Source organism: Oncorhynchus masou, chromosome 15 (assembly GCF_036934945.1).
Source record: "Oncorhynchus masou masou isolate Uvic2021 chromosome 15, UVic_Omas_1.1, whole genome shotgun sequence".
Classification (NCBI taxonomy): domain Eukaryota; kingdom Metazoa; phylum Chordata; class Actinopteri; order Salmoniformes; family Salmonidae; genus Oncorhynchus; species Oncorhynchus masou.
Window position 1 is genome coordinate 59,612,011 of NC_088226.1, and position 23,965 is coordinate 59,635,975.

General features: G+C 43.7%; 1 protein-coding gene across 1 annotated transcript in view; it reads left to right on the forward strand.

Annotated features, from left to right (window-relative positions):
• The window catches only part of LOC135556560 (potassium voltage-gated channel subfamily KQT member 1-like), a 311,677-nt gene extending 289,437 nt beyond the window's left edge, over nt 1-22,240 (forward strand). Inside the window, exon 19 of the mRNA XM_064989862.1 lies at nt 18,821-22,240. Coding sequence (XP_064845934.1) covers nt 18,821-18,997 — 177 coding nt within the window. The 3' untranslated portion in view covers nt 18,998-22,240. The remainder of the gene's footprint in view (nt 1-18,820) is intronic.
• Nucleotides 22,241-23,965: the final 1,725 nt, after the last annotated feature.

Genomic DNA, 23,965 nt, shown 5'->3' on the forward strand with positions numbered 1-23,965 from the left:
AGAATAGTCACTTTTTTTGTGTGTGTGGGTGAAACAAAGCAATGACTGTATTTGTATGTTGATATTACCGCTGTGCCGGTAACAGTAATGTTACTGGCCAGTGTAGCAAAATATCTGGAGTAGTTTCATTTAGCCCTATCAGTTCCATTCAATATTTTGTCTGCATTGTGGTTGTTGGTCTTACAGGAAGAATGTAGGGTTGTGATAGAGGTGACAGAGTTTGAAATCACATCTTGGACATGTAGTAAAGTGAATAGTAATTTTAACAGTACGCCATTACACCTTAGAGTTGTGTAACATATTGGTCTATTATTTCATTCAGTTCTGCAAAAATGTTCACGTTTATTTTGGAGGTGGGGTTGTTTTTGGAAAATTGAGTTGAAGCTAGCCAACCAAAAGACTTCAGAACACTGTCACTAGCCAACCAGTCAACGTCAGACTGTTACCATCCAACCAGACGACTCCAGGATGTATAATTATCTTCCTCTGCCCTTTCACCATCTGAGTCGCAACCAAAACATCACCCAATAGAAGCAAAACAAACGTCTGTACAAAGCAATGCTCCGAACGAAAACGGATTTTGTCATGTCTGCGTCTTTAATGAATAAAAAAAGCCACAATAACAAAAACAGAGTATACTATATTTGGAACCAGCGGAGGACAGGTCTCTCTGGTTCTTTTTTTCTCTCTGGTTCTTTCTCTCTCTTTCTTTCTTTCTCTCTCTCTCTCTGCTCTCTTTTCTCCTCTCTCGCTCTGCTTTCTCTTTCTCTCTTACGTTCTTTCTTTCTCTCGCTCTCTCTCTCTTTCTCTCTCCGCTCTCCCTCACTCTCGCTATTTCTTTCTATCTATCTCTCTCGTTCTTTCACTCTCTCTCATTCTTTCTCTTTCTCTCTCTTCTCTCACTCACTCTCTCTCTCTCTCTTTCTTTTTCTCCCTCTCTCTCTCTCTCCTCCATTGTCTCCAGTTCTTTTTCGTTCTTTCTCTCTCTTTCTTTCTCACACTTTCCCTCTCTCTTTCCCTTTCTCTCTCTCGCTCTCTCTCCCTCTCATTCGCTCACTCTCTAGCTCTCTCTCTTGCTCTCTTTCTCTCAAATTCAAATTCAGATTGCTTTATTGGCATGACATACTGCTTTGGCAATATCTAGAAATTGTCATTTAGTAAATACAGTACAATATACTAATGTATAAAATAAGAAAAAGAAGGAATGGCTAATGAATAGAAAACAAAATGTACATGGATGCTGGTTCCACTGTGCATTTTCTCTCTGGCTCTCTCTGGACCAGCTGTACCTGGGAGGACGTACAGCAGAAAACTAGCTCTCCAGTGGCGACGGGTGGGCTGTATCTGCTGGCATGCTGGCTGGCCTTGGCACCGACCTGAGCTCCAGGCAGGGTCACAGTCTGGGCACGTCTCTGCCTAGAGTCAGTAGGTGACAGCTGATGGTCGGGCACACGCCAGACCCAGACCCAGACCCCACTCTGTCTGTCTGGAGGTCCCAGCAGCATCACCATTCCTCTGTCCCCCAAACAACTGTCTCTCTCTGACTCTGTTTACCCTACACTGACTGGCTCTGACTCTGTTTACCCTACACTGACTGGCTCTGACTCTGTTTACCCTACACTGACTGGCTCTGACTCTGTTTACACTACACTGACTGGCTCTGACTCTGTTTACTCTACACTGACTGGCTCTGACTCTGTTTACCCTACACTGACTGGCTCTGACTCTGTTTACCCTACACTGACTGGCTCTGACTCTGTTTACCCTACACTGACTGGCTCTGACTGTTTACCCTACACTGACTGGCTCTGACTCTGTTTACCCTACACTGACTGGCTCTGACTCTGTTTACCCTACACTGACTGGCTCTGACTCTGTTTACCCTACACTGACTGGCTCTGACTGTTTACCCTACACTGACTGGCTCTGACTAGATTGTGTACTTCACTGTGTTTGACTTGTAACTCCCTTCAGATCAGTCAGGGTGTTCAGAGCAGTCAGATAACGCCAGGCAGGCAGGCATTATCTGTGTCTGATATCATCTCTGACAAGAGTCCCTTTGTTGCTAATGACGCCCAACAGATGTAGCAGTCAGTATCTCATTAACCTTTGACCTGTAGCTAAGTGATGCCATTTATTCCATAATATTTACTATAATAGGCCAACAAGACAAAGACTAGTGAGGGAAGACAAGAGGTGATTCAGAGACACATAAGCAAGCTAGTGCAGTCTTGTGGCATGCAAGCGACCGGGTGGTCACCCAAACACTATTTTGTTTAAACAGCCACGTCCCTTGTCACCAGGCATGTGGTGTGGCTAGCTACCACGACTGGTTGTTGTTGGCACATAATGTGTGGTAGCAGCTGGTCCAGGGGCCACCTCACCCTATAAAGCCTCTCCTGTTCGCCACACAGGAGGGCTCAGGACAAGCTCGGGGTGACGCCCTGGACCCCAGGCCCACAGTCAAATAGCCTCCAGGCCCCCAAGCCCCATGTGTCCCTGTACTTTGACATTTAAACCGCACTTGTGGCACTGCAGTCAGCTGACAGACCAGCCCTGTGTCTCTCCCTTGTTGTGGCACGCGCATGTCTGGTTGGTAACAGTGGTTTAGCTGCCAGCTGCCAACAGACCTTGTGACTCTGGCGACAGACAGACAGACAGACAGACAGACAGACAGACAGACAGACAGACAGACAGACAGACAGACAGACAGACAGACAGACAGACAGACAGACAGACAGAGTGAATCACAGACAGGCCCAGCAACAGGTTGCCAGGGTAGGGCAGGGCTTAGTGGTCAGGCTGGCGAACAGATGACGTGACGTTTGTCCAATTCATGTTGATGACGGCGGAGAGAGGTGTCAGGAGTCATTGTGACATTAGCTGAACAAATTGTTTCCTCTCAACACAGTTCTGATATTAGTTATGGTTGAAATGCTTTTTGTCAGTTTCATCAAGGAGGTTGACTCAACTAAAGTTTAATTTCAGACCTGAATACACATTGAAGTGTAGTAGCATTGTAAAGGCTCTATGGAGAAACATCATGGTCCTAGAAAGACAGCCGTGTGTGTGTGTGTGTGTGTGTGTGTGTGTGTGTGTGTGTGTGTGTGTGTGTGTGTGTGTGTGTGTGTGTGTGTGTGTGTGTGTGTGTGTGTGTGTGTGTGTGTGTGTGTGTGTGTGTGTGTGTGTGTGTGTGTTTGGTGTGTGTGTTTGGTGTGTGTGTGTGTGTTTGGTGTGTGTGTGTGCCGCCCTGGACCACCACACTGGGGACCAGTAAAGAGAGGAGGACTCCCAGCTGTCACTAAGGACACATGTTAAAAAAGGCATCTGGCCCAATATTTTCCAGGACCCCTCTCCCAGGTCCCTGGTTTTATTCCACATACACACAACTTTACGGGCAGCTTTGTGAAATAAGAACGATTATGATACATTTTATGACAGCCAGACTGGAGTGGCATCCCCATGTGTGGTGACAGCTTGGTGGAGCCCAGTAAATGGAGGTTGACTTGGTCTGGGTGTTCTATTTCATTCTGTGGCCGAGAGGTACAGTATATATTTATTCGCTAACATGGCAGGGGAATTCCGACCCGAGTTAAGCGTGTGTAAATGGAACATAAATTCCCTTTTTATGTACTTCTCTCTACTCGTATTCTGATTTTGAACTTAAGCATGAGAATATGATGCTATTCACCCGCTGTTCTTTTGGGGTGGAGATCTAAGAAATGGAAGGTGTGGCGGAGGTGTCTACAGATACTCCCTCTTCTGACCTTCACTTAATTCCCTCGTAATTCCACCACCTTCACGCACGATGAAACCATGAATAAGGTCGAGCAACCTGTTGGTTCCAAGTGGAACAACATCTGCTTTATTTGTTCCAATAGAAATAACACCGTTCTCCATGCACTGTAATATACAAGTTGATAAGAGCTAATGATAAGAGCTAGGTACATGATTAAGCCGTTTGTATAAGGGGATTGTAAATATAAATGACAAATCTATTTTACCTTATGATTGCTGGAGACAAATGTGAAACCAGTCATGTGGCAGCAAACTGAAGCATATCAACATATCCCTTTTTCCACTGTGAAGTTTATGCTGGCCTTCTAACTTGCAAGGATGTAGCCATTAGCAAATAACAGTATAGTGCCAAACCTACTGAGTTAATGTATGATTCTAAAATGTTTTAATTATTTAGTCACTGTATTTTTTTAAACACTTTGTATCATGTTTAATTAAAACCTCTTACAGCTATCCCCTCAATTTCCGCCTGAAGACATACCCAAATCTAACTGCCTGTAGCTCAGACTCAGAACCAAGGCTATGCCTATTCTTGATTTCATTTGAAAGAAAACACTCTGAAGTTTGTGTAAATGTGAATTGAATGTAGGAGAATATAACACCATACGTTTTTTCCATTTTTATTGTTGTATCATCATCTTTAAAAATAACAAGACAAAACAAACATTCAGATAGGATGATGCGGACAATTCCAGTGAAAAACATAAGAGGGCAACAGTACTTGTGCAAAGTTTCAGAATGATAACTTCCAAAATGAGTGTGCTACATGACATTTATCATGAAGCCCCCCAGGTGTCCCACACAAGTACCCCGAATGTACCCAAGTGGCCAAATTGGTGAAGCTATACATTTTGAATGGAATAATTATATACAAAATACCAAAATGGTATTCTAACACACCCCCCCGAAATTATTTTTTTTAGAAAAAACATGACCAAAAAAAATATACATTTACAAAGTAACACTTTCAATATTTGGAAGACCCTCAGTCCTCTACACAATATTGTGCTGCTGATGCCAGGTGCCACAGCAGTCTCTTTCTGCTGTAAAGCAGAGGGTCACCAAGCATGTGTTCAGGTAATGGGGGACTTCAATTTGCAAAGAACACGGCGACACCTCCATGCTGTGCCCTTTTCGCCCTGAGGCACATCCATGCCTGCAGAAATACATTTGGGCAGATGAACACCACTTGTGGCAAGAGCTGGATGAACCAGCTTCAGTCACGTTTAGTGTGTGTATTTACATCGAATGTGTCGGCGAAAATGGAATGAGACGGAATTCACGACACAAGTGGTTCACAAAATGTTTCGTGTTAGTCTGTAAAAATGGATTTTATCAAACAAAAGACCATTCATTGTGTAACAATGAGCATTGGGATTGCAAACAGAGGAAGATTGTCAAAGGTAAACAATTTATTTTATTGCAGTTAGTGGTTTTGTTACGCCTGTGCTGGTTGAAATAGTTGTTTTTTATGGGGCTCTATCCTCAGATAATCTCATCATATTCTTTCGCAGTAAATCCTTTTTTAAATCTGACAATGCAGTTGGATTAGCAAGATTCTAGGCTTTCGAAACATGTGTGACACTTGTATTTTTATTAATGTTTAATATGACTATTTATGTAGCGATCACCGTATGTTGTCGAATTTCATCCCGCGCAGAGGTGAAATATTATTCACTACCTTTAGCCACCGTCAGTGAAACCCACATAAATTTAGAATTGTCACTTTAGTGTAACTTTCCTTTCATTATGTATAACTGCATTACATAATTAGTTTACCTTTCTTTCCTCTGCCACATTCGTGTGGTTGTTCCTGAGGATCGCTAGCAATAGTGGATCATATTAGGCTAACGTATTACAAGTTGTGCAATAATTTGGGACTTGTAGCCTATTTGAATCATTATGGAACACAGACCATACTTACCTGGCGCACAGTTCACAGCGACTGGACTGTCGTCATCAAAGATCCATGAGTAGTGAGGATTATTAGGGTAGATTTAAAGGACGACTGTTCAATCCCTGTTGTCCACTTTTCTCTCCTTCCAATATTTCATGGATTGAACAATTGAATTTGGCAACATTCAGGATCAACATTTTTGATTCTCCAATATATTTTGTTTATAACGGCTCTCCAGACCTGTTTTTTTTATTATCCAGAAATACTTTCCTAACCCTAAATAATATACAATATCAGAGTATTTTTTATCTACCAATGTGTGTTTTAAAGGAGATGAATATGTGTGTATTTAGGCCTACATGGCTTTCTGTCATTGATCCCTAATATTCGGAACTGTTCTCTCTATTTATTCTAGTAAATCAGTCAAGAATATTAAAATTAAAGGTATACCACATTTAAAGGGATGGCTTTAGATTATTGTAATGAAAAGCCTATTGAATGAAAACGCCACAAGAAAACCTGTTGGCCAGCAAGTGGGAGCGTTTTCAGGTTTAATTAAATGTAATCAGCGCGTGCAAGGGAACCACGCCTGCAAAGCCCATTATGCATCTGCATAAGGTAAGTTGTGCATAAAAAAGGCGCAAATTTCCTAAGTCTGAATCGGGCCATAACAGACTCTCATTCAGTGATGCAGACCTACAAGTCGACATGCATCCACATTACTGTGAGAACAACAACAGCATGAAGCGTTCCCTAACACACCACCACCTCATCAGTTCGAACACTTCTCATAATTCACCTCTTCATCCAGCTACGAGCCTGTTTATTCAGCCGCATGTATTTGGTGTTCAGTAACATTTCGCCGTCTCTCACATCCCTCAAGGTAAAAAAAATGGACCACCACCGTGACTTGGAGGCCATCAAACTTCTCTCTCCATCTGAATTTACTCTACATGAAAGTCTTAACTGTTTCCACACATTCCCTCTCATAGCTCCTCCATCATGTCTGAACAGGGTGATCAGTAAATAAAGTAAAACACCCCTGTCCCTCTGTGCACCCTGTGTATGGGCCCTGATGGCACAGACCTGGGGACTAGGAAAAGGGCACTCCCAACAACAGAGTGCTACGGTCGGTGGAGAGAGGAGAGGGATGAGGGGTAGAGAGAGAGAGGCCACACTCCCCTTATGGACGGTGATTGTACCTCCTTGTGAAAGTAGCTCTGAAACGCTCTGAAACAAAAGCAGCTTTGAGAGCACGCCCACTCAGCAAAGGAGATTAGGTGGTGGCGAGTGCCTGCTCCTCCCCCCTGGAAAGGCTTTGGTTACAGTGTAATGGCACGTGGCAAAGGCCTTGATATTTATCATGTGCGTCAGGTGCTCTCGCTTGATTTCCTGTTCTTTTAAGCACCCCCAGCACCAAATCCCTCTGCTCAAACACTACACCACCCTCCCTCCCCTCTCCCTCCCTCCTCCTCCACTTTCTCCTTTTTACAAATACAAAGAACATATTGTAACTGCCAATGTTAAACTGAATCCATTTATCTTGGCAGGGTTCGGCCGGCTCTGTGAATCTGAGCTGTACTCCTTCGGCTTCCAGTTGGTCGTAGTTACTGCTACTTCCAGTTACGTAGTTACTGTTACTGTTAGTGAATTGGATCTGTGAACACACACATTTGTTTAGGATCCTTTCTCTCCTGCACTGGACTCAAATAAACACACAAAACATGCAGATGCATTGCTCAAGTCAAAATACAACCCTTGACACAAGTCTTCTGAATCTCACACACACGTACAGTACACACACACTTTAACCAGATTGTACCAGCTTTTTAACAAAACACAACACACTATCAACATACACACACACATGCACACACTTCAAATATACACAAGTGATGAGATATGAGTATCTGAAAAATCTCATGACAAACAATCTCCCAGTCAACACACAGAAAGGAGGAAGAACTAACTCCAAGCCAGACGAACGCTGGGCCAGGTCTGCTTTGATGTGAATCTGTCTGTTCTCCCTCCCTCCCCCCTCCTCCCTCCATCACCCCCTCCCTCTGCCCTTTCTGCCCTATGCTCCGAGAGAGAAGCAGACATCAGAAAACAGCCCGTCCTCTCCCTCTCTCTCTCTCTCTCTCTCTCTCTCTCTCTCTCTCTCTCTGTGTGTGTGTATGCTGAGGGAGAAGTCAGATGTCTAGGAAGTAATATGGTACACTAGATCCCATAGGTTATCTGATGCTTCATTTGTGCTCGGCCTCTCTCCTCACTCCATTGCTCTTCTCAAGGCCCAACCCTGGGATGCTGGGAGGTTGGGAGGTGGGGAGGCTGGGAGGCGGGAGGCTGAGAGGTGGGAGGCGGGGAGATGGGGGGAGGTAAGGCTTGGTCAGGGGCTGTGGTCGGGGAAACTGCACACAATGAGGAGGCAGCCAGGGCAGTGTAGGCCTGGGCAGAAGCTCCCTCAGGGCTGTGCCGAACTTACCTGACCTGACCTTGTGTTGTTGTTCTTTACAGGAAGCTCCACTGACATTCCCTCGGCTTCAGACCCAGGGTTGAGATATATATATATAGAGAGAGAGAGAGAGTGGAGAGGGGGGGGGGGCACCGGTTGTTGGATGTGGCTGGCTAGGCTGATACGCAGGGGCTCCAGTCAAGGGTCACCAGAGGGAAAATAAATGTCACGTATACCATGATGGGAATCTTGTTTTTGAATGAGGCTGACTCCTATTAGATTCCAAGAAATTCCTGGAGATGGTTGTTTCCCCCTTGCAGTCTTCTCCTCTCTATTTGACTGTTAAGAGTCACAGAGAGAGGTTGGAGAGTGAGAGAGAGAGAGAGAAAGAGAGAAAGAGCGAGAGAGAAAGAAAGAAAGAAAGAAAGAAAGAAAGAAAGAAAGAAGAGAAAGAAAGAGAAGAGAGTGAAAAATAAAGGCACAGAGGGTGAGTGGGAAAGAAAGAGAGTGGATATTGTAGTTTCATTCATCTGGTATATATTCAGTGAGTTATCTGCTCACTTAGCCAAGACCCCAATATATATGACACCCTTGTTCCTGTTCAATCCTGTGTTTTACTCCTGAATAAGAGCCTACTTTATGATTTCACCCAATAACACCGACATAATGTGGCATTTCAGACGCACACATGGCCTTTATTTAGACTCAAATTTAACCATCCGATTAGACGAGGCGGACCAGTCTTTTAGTGTCCAGTCTGTGAGTAGAGAACTGACCTGAGGACGTATGTTAGATGGGCTAATTAACTGTAGCAACAGCGACTATCATTTTAGACTGTTTTTGTCTCTTGTTTATTTTTGTTTACTAGTGTTTAGTAGGGTGGCTAGGGTCACACATGAGAATGATTTGGATAAACTGAGTCCCAAGTCATTGTGACAAGCCTGAGCTCTGGACTGGACTGAATGGTTCGCTGTTATTGTTGTTGTTGTCTTCTCAGTGACAAACAAGCACAAACAAACAGAGAAAGGGGTGTTTGGCGTTCAGCACTGTTTAGCGGCTGGGTTAGACTGCCCTGCAGATAATACAGCTGGTCCAAGGAGAGGGCGGAAGGTAAGCTAGGAATGGAAGGGTGTTCCTCTGTTAACAGCCATTGTGTCCTGGTCCCTTGTCTCCAGTCAGTCCCCACCAAGCCCATGTTCCCACCACTGTTATACCCATGTGAGGAGACACTTTGGGACAGACAGGGTTGTAGAGGGAGGGTTGGGCCACAATGATTCTCAGAACAGTGTTTTACCTACCTCTGCTTAGGCTTGGCGGGGTGGGGGGGTTATGGTTGTAGTTGAGACTAGGGTTAGGGTTATGGTTGTTGTTCAAACTAGGGTTGGGGTTATGTTTGTTGTTGAGACTAGGGTTGGGGTTATGGTTGTAGTTGAGGCTTGGGTTATGGTTGTAGTTTAGGCTAGGGTTGGGGTTATGGTTGCAGTTGAGGCCAGGATGGGGTTATGGTTGTAGTTGAGACAAGGGTTGGGGTCATGGTTGTAGTTGTAGTTGAGACTAGGGTTAGGGTTATGGTTATGATTGTAGTTGAGGCTAGGGTTGGGGTTATGGTTGTAGTTGAGGCGAGAGTTAGGGTCATGGTTGTAGTTGAGACTAGGGTTAGGGTCATGTTTGTAGTTGAGACTAGAGTTAGGGTTATGGTTGCAGTTGAGGCTGGGGTTATGGTTGTAGTCGTAGTTGAGACTAGGGTTAGGGTCATGGTTGTTGTTGTAGTTGAGACTATGGTTAGGGTTATGGTTGCAGTTGAGGCTTGGGTTAGGGTTGTAGTTGTAGTTGAGACTAGGGTTAGAGTTATGGTTGTATTTGAGACTAGGGTTATGGTTATGTTTGTTGATGAGACTACGGTTAGGGTTATGGTTGTAGTTGAAACTAGGGTTAGGGTTTTGGTTGTAGTTGAGACTAGGGTTGGGGTTATGGTTGTAGTTGTGACTAAGGTTGGGGTTTTGGTTGTAGTTTAGCCCCGCTTGATTTCAGTTGAACTTTCAACTGAAAATGGTTGTGTTTTTCAGGCTACTGTGTTATCCTAAGGGCCTTGGTGCCCTGCCCTAGAAAAATAAATTGTGCCACAGAGAATGAGTGGGATAGGCTGTTTGTGGTCATGTGTTGTTTGGGAGGGTGGGGTGTTGGGGACAGTTGAGGATGCCCCTGTATCAGCTGTCCCTGTATCATATGTCTTTTGACACAAGGAGGTTGACAGCGTCATCATTAGATGTCCCTCCCTACATTGATCTGGTGGAGCTAGGGTTAGAGTTATGGTTGTAGTTGAGACTAGGGTTGCGGTTATGGTTGTAGTTGAGACTAGGGTTAGAGTTATGGTTGTAGTTGAGACTAGGGTTGGGGTTATGGTTGTTGTTGAGACTAGGGTTGGGGTTATGTTTGTAGTTGAGACTAGGGTAATGTTGAACCAGGATGGGGACATAAAGCTAGGGTTAGAGCCCTGTTAAAGGAGGAAAAACACTGTAATGAGAGCTGCTTGTCCCTAAACCTAACCTTAACCTTAACCCTAACTCCAACCCTACCCTTGTTCAGAGCTCTTACCTTAGCCCTAACCCTAACCTTGTTCAAGATTCTAACCCTGTTCAGAGCTCTTACCTTAGCCCTAACCCTAACCTTGTTCAAGATTCTAACCCTGTTCAGAGCTCTTACCTTAGCCCTAACCCTAACCTTGTTGAAGATTCGAACCCTGTTCAGAGCTCTTACCTTAGCCCTAACCCTAATCTTGTTCAAGATTCTAACCCTGTTCAGAGCTCTTACCTTAGCCCTAACCCTAACCTTGTTGAAGATTCTAACCCTGTTCAGAGCTCTTACCTTAGCCCTAACCCTAACCTTGTTGAAGATTCGAACCCTGTTCAGAGCTCTTACCTTTGCCCTAACCCTAACCTTGTTGAAGATTCTAACCCTGTTCAGACCTCTTACCTTAGCCCTAACCCTAACCTTGTTGAAGATTCTAACCCTGTTCAGACCTCTTACCTTAGCCCTAACCCTAACCTTGTTCAAGATTCTAACCCTGTTCAGAGCTCTTACCTTAGCCCTAACCCTAACCTTGTTCAAGATTCTAACCCTGTTCAGACCTCTTACCTTAGCCCTAACCTTAACCTTGTTCAAGATTCTAACCCTGTTCAGACCTCTTACCTTAGCCCTAACCTTAACCTTGTTCAAGATTCTAACCCTGTTCAGACCTCTTACCTTAGCCCTAACCCTAACCTTGTTCAGACCTCTTACCTTAGCCCTAACCCTAACCCTGTTCAGACCTCTTACCTTAGCCCTAACCCTAACCTTGTTCAAGATTATAACCCTGTTCAGACCTCTTACCTTAGCCCTAACCTTAACCTTGTTCAAGATTATAACCCTGTTCAGACCTCTTACCTTAGCCCTAACCTTAACCTTGTTCAAGATTATAACCCTGTTCAGACCTCTTACCTTAGCCCTAACCTTAACCTTGTTCAAGATTATAACCCTGTTCAGACCTCTTACCTTAGCCCTAACCTTAACCTTGTTCAAGATTATAACCCTGTTCAGACCTCTTACCTTAGCCCTAACCTTAACCTTGTTCAAGATTATAACCCTGTTCAGACCTCTTACCTTAGCCCTAACCTTAACCTTGTTCAAGATTATAACCCTGTTCAGACCTCTTACCTTAGCCCTAACCTTAACCTTGTTCAAGATTATAACCCTGTTCAGACCTCTTACCTTAGCCCTAACCTTAACCTTGTTCAAGATTATAACCCTGTTCAGACCTCTTACCTTAGCCCTAACCTTAACCTTGTTCAAGATTATAACCCTGTTCAGACCTCTTACCTTAGCCCTAACCTTAACCTTGTTCAAGATTATAACCCTGTTCAGACCTCTTACCTTAGCCCTAACCTTAACCTTGTTCAAGATTATAACCCTGTTCAGACCTCTTACCTTAGCCCTAACCTTAACCTTGTTCAAGATTATAACCCTGTTCAGACCTCTTACCTTAGCCCTAACCTTAACCTTGTTCAAGATTATAACCCTGTTCAGACCTCTTACCTTAGCCCTAACCTTAACCTTGTTCAAGATTATAACCCTGTTCAGACCTCTTACCTTAGCCCTAACCTTAACCTTGTTCAAGATTATAACCCTGTTCAGACCTCTTACCTTAGCCCTAACCCTAACCTTGTTGAAGATTATAACCCTGTTCAGAGCTCTTACCTTAGCCCTAACCTTAACCTTGTTGAAGATTATAACCCTGTTCAGAGCTCTTACCTTTGCCCTAACCTTAACCTTGTTCAAGATTATAACCCTGTTCAGAGCTCTTACCTTAGCCCTAACCTTAACCTTGTTCAAGATTATAACCCTGTTCAGACCTCTTACCTTTGCCCTAACCTTAACCTTGTTCAAGATTATAACCCTGCACAGAGCTCTTACCTTTGCCCTAACCCTAACCTTGTTGAAGATTATAACCCTGTTCAGACCTCTTACCTTAGCCCTAACCCTAACCCTGTTCAGACCTCTTACCTTAGCCCTAACCTTAACCTTGTTGAAGATTATAACCCTGTTCAGACCTCTTACCTTAGCCCTAACCTTAACCTTGTTGAAGATTATAACCCTGTTCAGACCTCTTACCTTTGCCCTAACCTTAACCTTGTTCAAGATTCTAACCCTGTTCAGACCTCTTACCTTAGCCCTAACCCTAACCTTGTTGAAGATTCTAACCCTGTTCAGAGCTCTTACCTTAGCCCTAACCTTAACCTTGTTGAAGATTATAACCCTGTTCAGAGCTCTTACCTTTGCCCTAACCCTAACCTTGTTGAAGATTATAACCCTGTTCAGAGCTCTTACCTTTGCCCTAACCCTAACCTTGTTGAAGATTATAACCCTGTTCAGACCTCTTACCTTAGCCCTAACCCTAACCCTGTTCAGACCTCTTACCTTAGCCCTAACCTTAACCTTGTTGAAGATTATAACCCTGTTCAGACCTCTTACCTTAGCCCTAACCTTAACCTTGTTGAAGATTATAACCCTGTTCAGACCTCTTACCTTAGCCCTAACCTTAACCTTGTTCAAGATTATAACCCTGTTCAGACCTCTTACCTTAGCCCTAACCCTAACCTTGTTGAAGATTATAACCCTGTTCAGAGCTCTTACCTTAGCCCTAACCTTAACCTTGTTGAAGATTATAACCCTGTTCAGAGCTCTTACCTTTGCCCTAACCTTAACCTTGTTCAAGATTATAACCCTGTTCAGAGCTCTTACCTTAGCCCTAACCTTAACCTTGTTCAAGATTATAACCCTGTTCAGACCTCTTACCTTTGCCCTAACCTTAACCTTGTTCAAGATTATAACCCTGCACAGAGCTCTTACCTTTGCCCTAACCCTAACCTTGTTCAAGATTATAACCCTGTTCAGAGCTCTTACCTTTGCCCTAACCTTAACCTTGTTGAAGATTATAACCCTGTTCAGAGCTCTTACCTTAGCCCTAACCCTAACCTTGTTGAAGATTATAACCCTGTTCAGAGCTCTTACCTTTGCCCTAACCCTAACCTTGTTGAAGATTATAACCCTGTTCAGAGCTCTTACCTTTGCCCTAACCCTAACCTTGTTGAAGATTATAACCCTGTTCAGAGCTCTTACCTTTGCCCTAACCCTAACCTTGTTGAAGATTATAACCCTGTTCAGAGCTCTTACCTTTGCCCTAACCCTAACCTTGTTGAAGATTATAACCCTGTTCAGACCTCTTACCTTTGCCCTAACCCTAACCTTGTTCAAGATTATAACCATGTTCAGACCTCTTACCTTTGCCCTAACCCTAACCTTGTTGAAGATTCTAACCCTGTTCAGACCTCTTACCTTAGCCCTAACCTTAACCTTGTTCAAGATTATAACCCTGTTCAGACCTCTTACCTTAGCCCTAACCTTAACCTTGTTCAAGATTATAACCCTGTTCAGACCTCTTACCTTAGCCCTAACCCTAACCTTGTTGAAGATTATAACCCTGTTCAGACCTCTTACCTTTGCCCTAACCTTAACCTTGTTCAAGATTCTAACCCTGTTCAGACCTCTTACTTTAGCCCTAACCCTAACCTTGTTGAAGATTCTAACCCTGTTCAGAGCTCTTACCTTAGCCCTAACCTTAACCTTGTTGAAGATTATAACCCTGTTCAGAGCTCTTACCTTTGCCCTAACCCTAACCTTGTTGAAGATTATAACCCTGTTCAGAGCTCTTACCTTTGCCCTAACCCTAACCTTGTTGAAGATTATAACCCTGTTCAGACCTCTTACCTTAGCCCTAACCCTAACCCTGTTCAGACCTCTTACCTTAGCCCTAACCTTAACCTTGTTGAAGATTATAACCCTGTTCAGACCTCTTACCTTAGCCCTAACCTTAACCTTGTTGAAGATTATAACCCTGTTCAGACCTCTTACCTTTGCCCTAACCTTAACCTTGTTCAAGATTCTAACCCTGTTCAGACCTCTTACCTTAGCCCTAACCCTAACCTTGTTGAAGATTCTAACCCTGTTCAGAGCTCTTACCTTAGCCCTAACCTTAACCTTGTTGAAGATTATAACCCTGTTCAGAGCTCTTACCTTTGCCCTAACCCTAACCTTGTTGAAGATTATAACCCTGTTCAGAGCTCTTACCTTTGCCCTAACCCTAACCTTGTTGAAGATTATAACCCTGTTCAGACCTCTTACCTTTGCCCTAACCCTAACCTTGTTGAAGATTATAACCCTGTTCAGAGCTCTTACCTTAGCCCTAACCTTAACCTTGTTGAAGATTATAACCCTGTTCAGACCTCTTACCTTAGCCCTAACCTTAACCTTGTTGAAGATTATAACCCTGTTCAGAGCTCTTACCTTTGCCCTAACCCTAACCTTGTTGAAGATTATAACCCTGTTCAGACCTCTTACCTTTGCCCTAACCCTAACCTTGTTGAAGATTATAACCCTGTTCAGAGCTCTTACCTTAGCCCTAACCTTAACCTTGTTGAAGATTATAACCCTGTTCAGACCTCTTACCTTAGCCCTAACCTTAACCTTGTTGAAGATTATAACCCTGTTCAGAGCTCTTACCTTTGCCCTAACCCTAACCTTGTTGAAGATTATAACCCTGTTCAGACCTCTTACCTTTGCCCTAACCCTAACCTTGTTGAAGAGTATAACCCTGTTCAGACCTCTTACCTTAGCCCTAACCCTAACCCTGTTCAGAGCTCTTACCTTTGCCCTAACCTTAACCTTGTTGAAGATTCTAACCCTGTTCAGCCCAAATAAATTAAATGGTTTCCTGATCCATGCTAAAAACCACAGGAATGCTGATAAGTAGATTACTGCTGGCATGTTTATTACACTGTTATACACTACATTGCCAAAAGACACTACACACCTGCTCGTCAAACATCTCATTCCAAAATCATGGGCATTAATATGGAGTTGGTCCCCCTTTGCTGCCAAATCAGCCTCCACTCTTCTGGGAAGGCTTTCCACTAGATGTTGGAGCATTGCTGTGGGGACTTGCATCCATTCAGCCACAAGAGCATTAATGAGTTCGGGCACTGGTGTTGGGCGATTAGGCCTAGCTTGCATTCGGTGTTCCAATTCTTCCCAAAGGTGTTCGGTGGGGTTGATGTCATGGCTCTGTGCAGGCCAGTCAAATTCTTCCACACCGATCTTGACAAACCATTTCTGTATGGACCTCGCTTTGTGCACAGGGGCATTGTCAAACTGAAACAGGAAAGAGCCTTCCCCAAACTGTCGCCACAAAGTTGGAAGCACAGAATCGTCTAGAATGTCATTGTATGCTGAAGCATTAATATTTCCCTCCACTGGAACTAAGGGGCCTAGCCCAAAACATGAAAAACAGCCCCAAACCATTATTCCTCCTCCACCAAACTTTGCAGTTGGCACTATGCATTGGGGCAGGTAGCATGCTGCTGGCATCCACCAAACACAGATTGGTCTGAGATGGTGAAGCGGGATTCATCACTCGCCAACGGCAGTGAACTTTACACCACTCCAGACGACGCTTGGCATTGCACTTGTTGATCTTAGGCTTGTATGTTTCTGCTCGGGCATGGAAACCCATTTCAGGGTCCCGTTGGTAGAGCATGGTGCTTGCAATGCCAGGGTTGAGGGTCCTATTCCCACGGGGGACCAGTAAGAAAAGGTAGGCACTCACTACTGTAAATCGCTCTGGATTAGAGCATCTGCTAAATTACCAAATGTAAATAATGCTCCCGAAGAACAGTTTTTCTGCTGACCTTGCTTCCAGAGGCAGCTGGAACTTGGTAGTGAGTGTTGCAAACGAGGACATATAACAGCACTTGGCAGTCCTGTTCTGTGAGCTTGTGTGGTCTACCACTTTGCGGCTGAGCCATTGTTGCTCCTAGACGTTTCCACTTCATAATAACAGCACTTACAGTTGACTGGGTCGGCTTCAGCAGGGCAGAAATTTGACGAGTTGACTTGTTGGAAAGGTGTCATCCTATGACGGTGCCACATTGAAAGTCACTGAGCTCTTTACTAAGGCCATTCTATTGCCAATGTTTGTCTACGGAGATTGCATGGCAGTGTGCTCTATTCACCTGTTAGCAATGGGTGTGGCTGAAATAGCCGAATCCACTCATTTGAAGGGGTGTCCACATACTTTGTATATATAGTGTATGTTCTGCCCCCTGACCAGGCAGCGAGTACTCCATTTTCTTAAAACAGCTATTTATGTCATGATAAACCTTGTAGTCTAATCCAGGGCTTGTTCTAACTTTTTGTTATTTCGTTTTTTTCCTTCTCCTCCTACTTCCTCCTACGATGAGTCTATGATACCTGTGAGTCATTGGTATGGAGTGATCTTATTTGATCTAATTGAATAGGCTTCATCCATGGTTTCATATCTCAAGAACAATGACTGATGCTCAATGTCCTGTTGTACTGTAAAATTTTCATGGCCACACTCACTAAAAGAGGGAGGAGCCCAATCCTCAACACACAAACATACCAGTGGATTCTGCGATGTGAATGTCAGACAAAATACTGCAGTTCCTCAGTATCAGTTATGACTGGAATGAACGTCGGCAAATGCCTGTCTGTCTGCCTGTCTGTTGTGTGAGATGCCATGGCTCTTTCATGAACTATGATGTACACATAACCTCTCCAACTTTATCGGAATCCATTACCATTACCATTACCACTTATCTCAATGATTGTTACATTTTTAAATCAGGTTAACAAGTAGTGATAAGTTAAGCCAAAGATAATTAATTCCTGAAAGAATAACTACATAACTTCAATGTCAAGGCAGAGGGCAGGACGATAAAGATCTGTAAAAAGATTTTTGATGTTAAGAAAGGTGTGTACGCGCAAGCGTGTGTGTCTGTGTGTCGGCAGACAGCCTGGCTTGTTTACCTCTGCCATACAGGGCGTGATTGTCTGTGTGTCGGCAGACAGCTTGTTTACCTCTGCCATACAGGGCGTGTGCGCTGATCTGTACACACAGGGGTTAGAAATACTAAGGAGGTTCCCTGCTTGAGATGCTTCTGTCTGTCGGATGACAGACACACCTGTGTTTACAGTTGAGTCCCTGGTGTGTGTGTGCATGCGTTTGTGCGTGTGCATGCGTTTGTGCGTGTGCATGCGTTTGTGTGTGCACATGCGTTCATGTGTGTGCGTGCGTGTGTGTGAATGCATTTGTGCGTGTGCATGCGTGTGTGCGTGTGTGCATGCGTTCGTGCTTGTGCAAGCGTTTGTGCATGCGTTCATGTGTGTGCAAGCGTGTGTGTATGCGTTCATGTGTGTGCATGCGTGTGTGCATGCGTTCGTGCGTATGCATGCGTGTGTGTGTGCATGCGTTCGTGCGTGTGCATGCGTGTGTCTGTGTACTTGCGTGTGTGTGTATATGCATGTGTACTTAAAGTCCTCCCTCCTACTCCTGGATCATTGAGCCGGGCTAGCTGCTTTAATGAGTGGCTTCTGCAGGTATACCATGACAGACAGACAAACATGTTATTATACACTAGAGGTCTGTCATTGGGATGGGGCCATATTATAATAATAATAATAATACATTTTATTTTAAGCGCTTTTCACCAAACCCAAAGTCACATAAGTATATAAAAGAATAAGGACAGACTAATCAGGAAGTGAACTAGAGGGAGGATAAAAATTAAGATGACAAATAATCCGGATAAGCCTGTGTGAAGAGGTGTATCTTTAGTGTGGACTTGAATAAGTGTATTCGGTATTGGAGGCCTGGCAGACAAAAGAAAGGCTGAAACTCAGTGACACTACTCAAATGCTTCACCCATTTAAATGTCCTCACTGACTGACTTTAGTCTTGCACATATAATTACTACAGCAGTATATCTCTACAGTCACAAATGTATATAACATCTTTCAAGTTTCAAGTTATTTTAGTCGTATGTACAGGAGACACATGGTATAGACCGTCCAATGAAATGCTGACTTGCAGGTTCCTTCTTGACAAAGCAACAACAATAAGAAATAGTCAAAAATAAGAATAGGAACATAAAGTAAATGTCTCAGTAGAATAGACATTTTAACATGGCCCTCCCTGTTGTTTGTGAAATGTCCTCACTATAGTCACCCATCTATAACCTAAAACATGTGCCTTTGTATGCTGTGTGTTGTATAAATAGATGGACCAGATGAGCCATAAGATGGAGGCGGTGCTGAAGATCTTGGTGGACCAGTACAAACCCAAGGCAGAGCTGCTCCAGAGGGCCCCAGCCCCTCCACTCTCAGCCCCCTACAGCTCTCGCATCAGCATCATGAGGCGTCAGAACATGGGCATCAGCTTGGACGAGGGACGGTGATGTCACAGTGGGCAGACAGGCGCCAGGGATGGAACCACCAGGGACTAGTATGACCAACCGTGAGATATCAGTTGCAATGAGAAGATCAATCATTTTTAAATTCATTGTCAGCTGCTTGACCAGGAGGGCACAGACTCCAATAAAGAAAAGGGAGCACTCTTCTTACCTTATTAAAAAGATGGTGTCATTTGGCTACTTTTGCCCCCTGTTTTATAACCCCCAAAACCTTTACATCACTGTCTTTGACCGCTGACCTTAGAGAGAGAACGTGAACAACTCAGCTCCTGCTTCTGTTCTCCTCTGCTGAAGAGGCATGCTTGTCTGAAAGTGAGGGCTATAGAGAACTATGAGAGGGGACATGGCAGCAGTTTACTAACAGCTAGAGACGTACGGTGATGCCGTCCATCCTCCCTCCCCCATCATGGTGAATGGGCATAGAGAAGCTTCTTTCTCCCTCTTTAATATCAGCACTATGAAAACATACGCTGGGCCAATTGTGTCGCCCCATGGACCTCCCGGTCGCGGCCGGCTGCGACAGAGCCTGGGCTCAAACCCAGAGTCTCTGGTGGCACAGCTTGTACTGCAATGCAGACCACTGCGCCACCCGGGAGGCTCTAAAACATACTAGAGTCTTAGAAAAAAAGGTGCTATCTAGAAGCTTAAAAGGGTTCTTCGACTGTGCCCATAGGAGAACCCTTTGAATAACCCTTTTTGGTTCTAAGTAGAACCCTTTTAGTTCCAGGTAGAACCAAAAAGGGTTCTCCTATGGGGACAGCCGAAGAATGCTTTTGGAACCTTTTTTTCTAAGAGTACTGAAACTTCCACAGCATACATTGTAGCGAAAGCATACGTCAATTCCATTTTGTTTTACAAGATTAGCCTGACACTTTCACTCCTCAGCACATTATCACGTAAGATATGAGAATGTATTCAACTGTGTTCATTCAGTGAGGCACATCCAAGCACTAAAATATTATTTCCAAACCATCACACGAATGATATTATTTGGCGATTGTGCAGTCAAAGTGCTAAAGCACTTGCTAAAGGGTGCAGCACAGAGAATGCGGAGACCAGCAAAGTTCAAATCCTGATCTTGGCACCATTCAAACCAAAATACAGCACCACTATTTCTTTATAGCCACCAATTCTTCTCACCTTACTGTATTTAGTTGCCGGCGTATGGTTGTTAGTAGTAATCGAGTGACATAGAGAAGGACCAGGAGACTATCTGTTGACTGTTGATAGGGTCTGCCTCTGTTAGTGGCTGGGCCGAGGCTGCTAGAGCAGAGAATAGTGGTGAAACAGCTCTGCAGGAACTAATCTGCCGCTGATTTACGGCTATGGTTTAAGCTAATAAAAATAGCAGAACAGTCGTGACAAGGCAGAACTCAGTATTACAGAAATACAGTGAGGGAAAGAACAGTATGGAGAGTTATGGTAAGAAGTTAAAGTTGACTCAACACCCCGTGCCAAGATTTTCACTAGGATATTCCAATGAACCACTTCACCCCACCACCCATCCTTCTCAATGCTAAAACACTTTCATTTTCCCTCTTTGGACTTAAACTGCAGTGTGCAATTTGTAATTAATTTGCCCCATTAGAGCACTAATTATTTATCTGTCTATTGCTAATTAAGTGCTGAATTCCTGGTAAGAGGAGTTAACAATGTATGTGAGTTGACTAATGAAAAGGACACTGGAAAATGTGTACAATTTAAACAGTAGGCTTTGAATGGCTCACTCCATAATTCAGTGTGAAGGTTCTGAAATATCAGGTTACCTCTAAGAGAGAGAGAGAGAGAGAGAGAGAGAGGGACGTACCAAGCTTCAGCTTCAGCTTTGACTTTAAAGCCCTTTAAAGCGTTGAATATAATTAATGTCTCTTTTTTTGTTCTCACTCCATGTATTTGTCGTACAGCCAGGACCCAGCTGGGTTTAGCCAGTTGAAAATAGAGAACAATAACTAAGCTATGTGTGCAATCCCTTCCATAATTATAGTGTGCACATTCCTCGAAAGATGGCAACACAAAGGAGGGGTGAAACGAGAGAGAGAGGGGAGGAAGAGAAAAACACTGAACAAAAATATAAACGCAACATGCAACGATTTTACTGAGTCACAGTTCATATAAGAAAATCTGTCAATTTAAATAAATAAATCAGGCCCCAATTTATAGATTTCACATGACAGGGCAGGGGCACCGTCATAGGTGGGCCTGATAGGGAATAGGCCCAGCCACTTGGGAGCTAGACCTACCCTCTGAGGTGCCAGGCCCAGCCAATCAGAATGAGTTTTCCCCACAAAAGGGCTGTATTACAGACAGAAATACTTATCAGTTCCATCAGCTGTCTGGGTGGCTGGTCTCAGACGATCCCGCAGGTGAAGCAGCTGGATGTGGAGGTCCTGGGCTGACATGGTTACACGTGGTCTGCGGCTGTGAGGCCGGTTGGACATACAGCCAAATTCTAAAAAAAACGACATTGGATTCGGCTTATGGTAGATAAATTAACATTAAATTATTTGGCAACAGTTCTGGTGGACACTCCTGCAGTCAGCATGCCAATTGCACACTCCCCCAAAACTTGTGTTGTGTGACAAAACTGCACATTTAGAGTGGCCTTTTATTGTCCCCAGCACAAGGTGCACATGTGTAATCATGCTGTTTAATCAGCTTCTTGATATGCCACACCTGTCCGGGTGGCTGGTCTCAGACAATCCCGCAGGTGAAGGAGCAGATTATTTTGGCAAAGGAGATATGCTCGCTAACACGGATGTAAACAAATTTGTGCACAACATTTTAGAAAAATAAGCTTTTTGTGCGTATAGAACATTTCTGGGATCTTTTATTTCAGCTCATGAAACATGAGACCAACACTGTTGCGTTTATATTTTTGTTCAGTATGTTTTATTATTTTGCCGTGGTTGAAGATTTGGAATATGTATTTTATATAACAGGCTGCTTTTTAAAGCCAGTTTCTTTGAGATAAGTGCTTCACATACTGGCTGTCTGACCATTCTCCTGTACAGTTTTATAAGAGTTGTAAATAGCAACATTGACTTATCATGTGGAACGAACGATCAACCTGGGAATACTCCTGGTCTGCAGAGTGATGATGAGAAATAAAGAGAAGTGTTGTAAAATGGATTGGAATGACTGTAAATTATATTCACAACCCTCTGTAAATCTGGTGTAAATAAAAATCCATTTCATTTTCTGGGCTCTCCTTGGGCTCAGTGTGTCTTGATTACCAGTTAGTCTATAATTTCCTTTCCTTGGATTCAACTCTTCTCTCTTGGCTGTCTGTTCGATTTGCAGGCCACATCAGGTCAAGGTAAGCCATATCCTCTCAATCCCACAAAGTTTAGAATTCTTCAATTCATCATTGTTCTACACTGCAATCAGGGGACAGAGAAAAATAAATATTTTGTTGTTGTTGCCGTGCATACTTTGAACTTCAATATTCCATAACCATTGAGTAGCGAGGGAGGCATGTCGGAGAAAAACAGAGAGACAGCGAGAGAGAGACACAGAGAGAAAGAAAGAGAATACGTCTCAAATTACCACTCAATTATATTTCCCTTCAAAGGCCAAGAAATACTGGGGATGTCCCAAAAACAGCACGGCCAGAGCGGGGAGAGAGAGGTCTCTAGGGAGGGGTGGATAGAGGGGAGAAGGGCAGGAGAAGGCTGACTGGGAGGGGGTGGAGGGAGTAGAGGAGCAGCCCAGGGCCATTTTCAATTACCCAGAGAGCCTTGTCTCCACAGCCCAGCCATGGTGTTATGCTGCCTTTGTCCTCCCCTGGTTTATATCACGGTCTCCCCCTGGTCTAGTTGCTGTTTACTGAGCCAGCTCAGCTCTATACCACTGAGATCCTGCTACTTCACTTTCATCTCTGACTCCCCACTTCAAACGAGGGTTTGATGTCAGAAGAACACAAGAGCAAGAACACAAGCTAAAAGGGAACATCAAGAGAGAGCCAGGAAGAAAGTTGAATAGAATGTAGCTCTGTGTGGTCAGTGAGACATGCTAGTCAATACCTCCATATATACCCTATACCCTCATATATACCCTATTCCTCCATATCTACCTTATACACTCACATACTATATATATACTGTATACCCTATACCCTCATATACACCATATACACTCACATACCCCCTATACCCCCATATATACCCTATACCCTCATATACACTCACATACCCCCTATACCCCCATATATACCCTATACATACCCTACACCCTCATATACACTCACATACCCCCATATATACCCTATACATACCCTATACCCCCATATATACCCTTATATACAGTGCATTCGGAAAGTATTCAGACTCCTTCCCTTTTTCCACATTTGTTTTCACTTTCCGAATGCACAGTACACCCTATACCCCCATATATACCCTATACCCTCATACAGTGCCTTGCGAAAGTATTCTGAACTTTGCGACCTTTTGCCACATTTCAGGCTTCAAACATAAAGATATAAAACTGTATTTTTTTGTGAAGAATCAACAACAAGTGGGACACAATCATGAAGTGGAACGACATTTATTGGATATTTCAAACTTTTTTAACAAATCAAAAACTGAAAAATTGGGCGTGCAAAATTATTCAGCCCCCTTAAGTTAATACTTTGTAGCGCCACCTTTTGCTGCGATTACAGCTGTAAGTCGCTTGGGGTATGTCTCTATCAGTTTTGCACATCAAGAGACTGAAATTTTTTCCCATTCCTCCTTGCAAAACAGCTCGAGCTCAGTGAGGTTGGATGGAGAGCATTTGTGAACAGCAGTTTTCAGTTCTTTCCACAGATTCTCAGGTCTGGACTTTGACTTGGCCATTCTAACACCTGGATATGTTTATTTTTGAACCATTCCATTGTAGATTTTGCTTTATGTTTTGGATCATTGTCTTGTTGGAAGACAAATCTCCGTCCCAGTCTCAGGTCTTTTGCAGACTCCA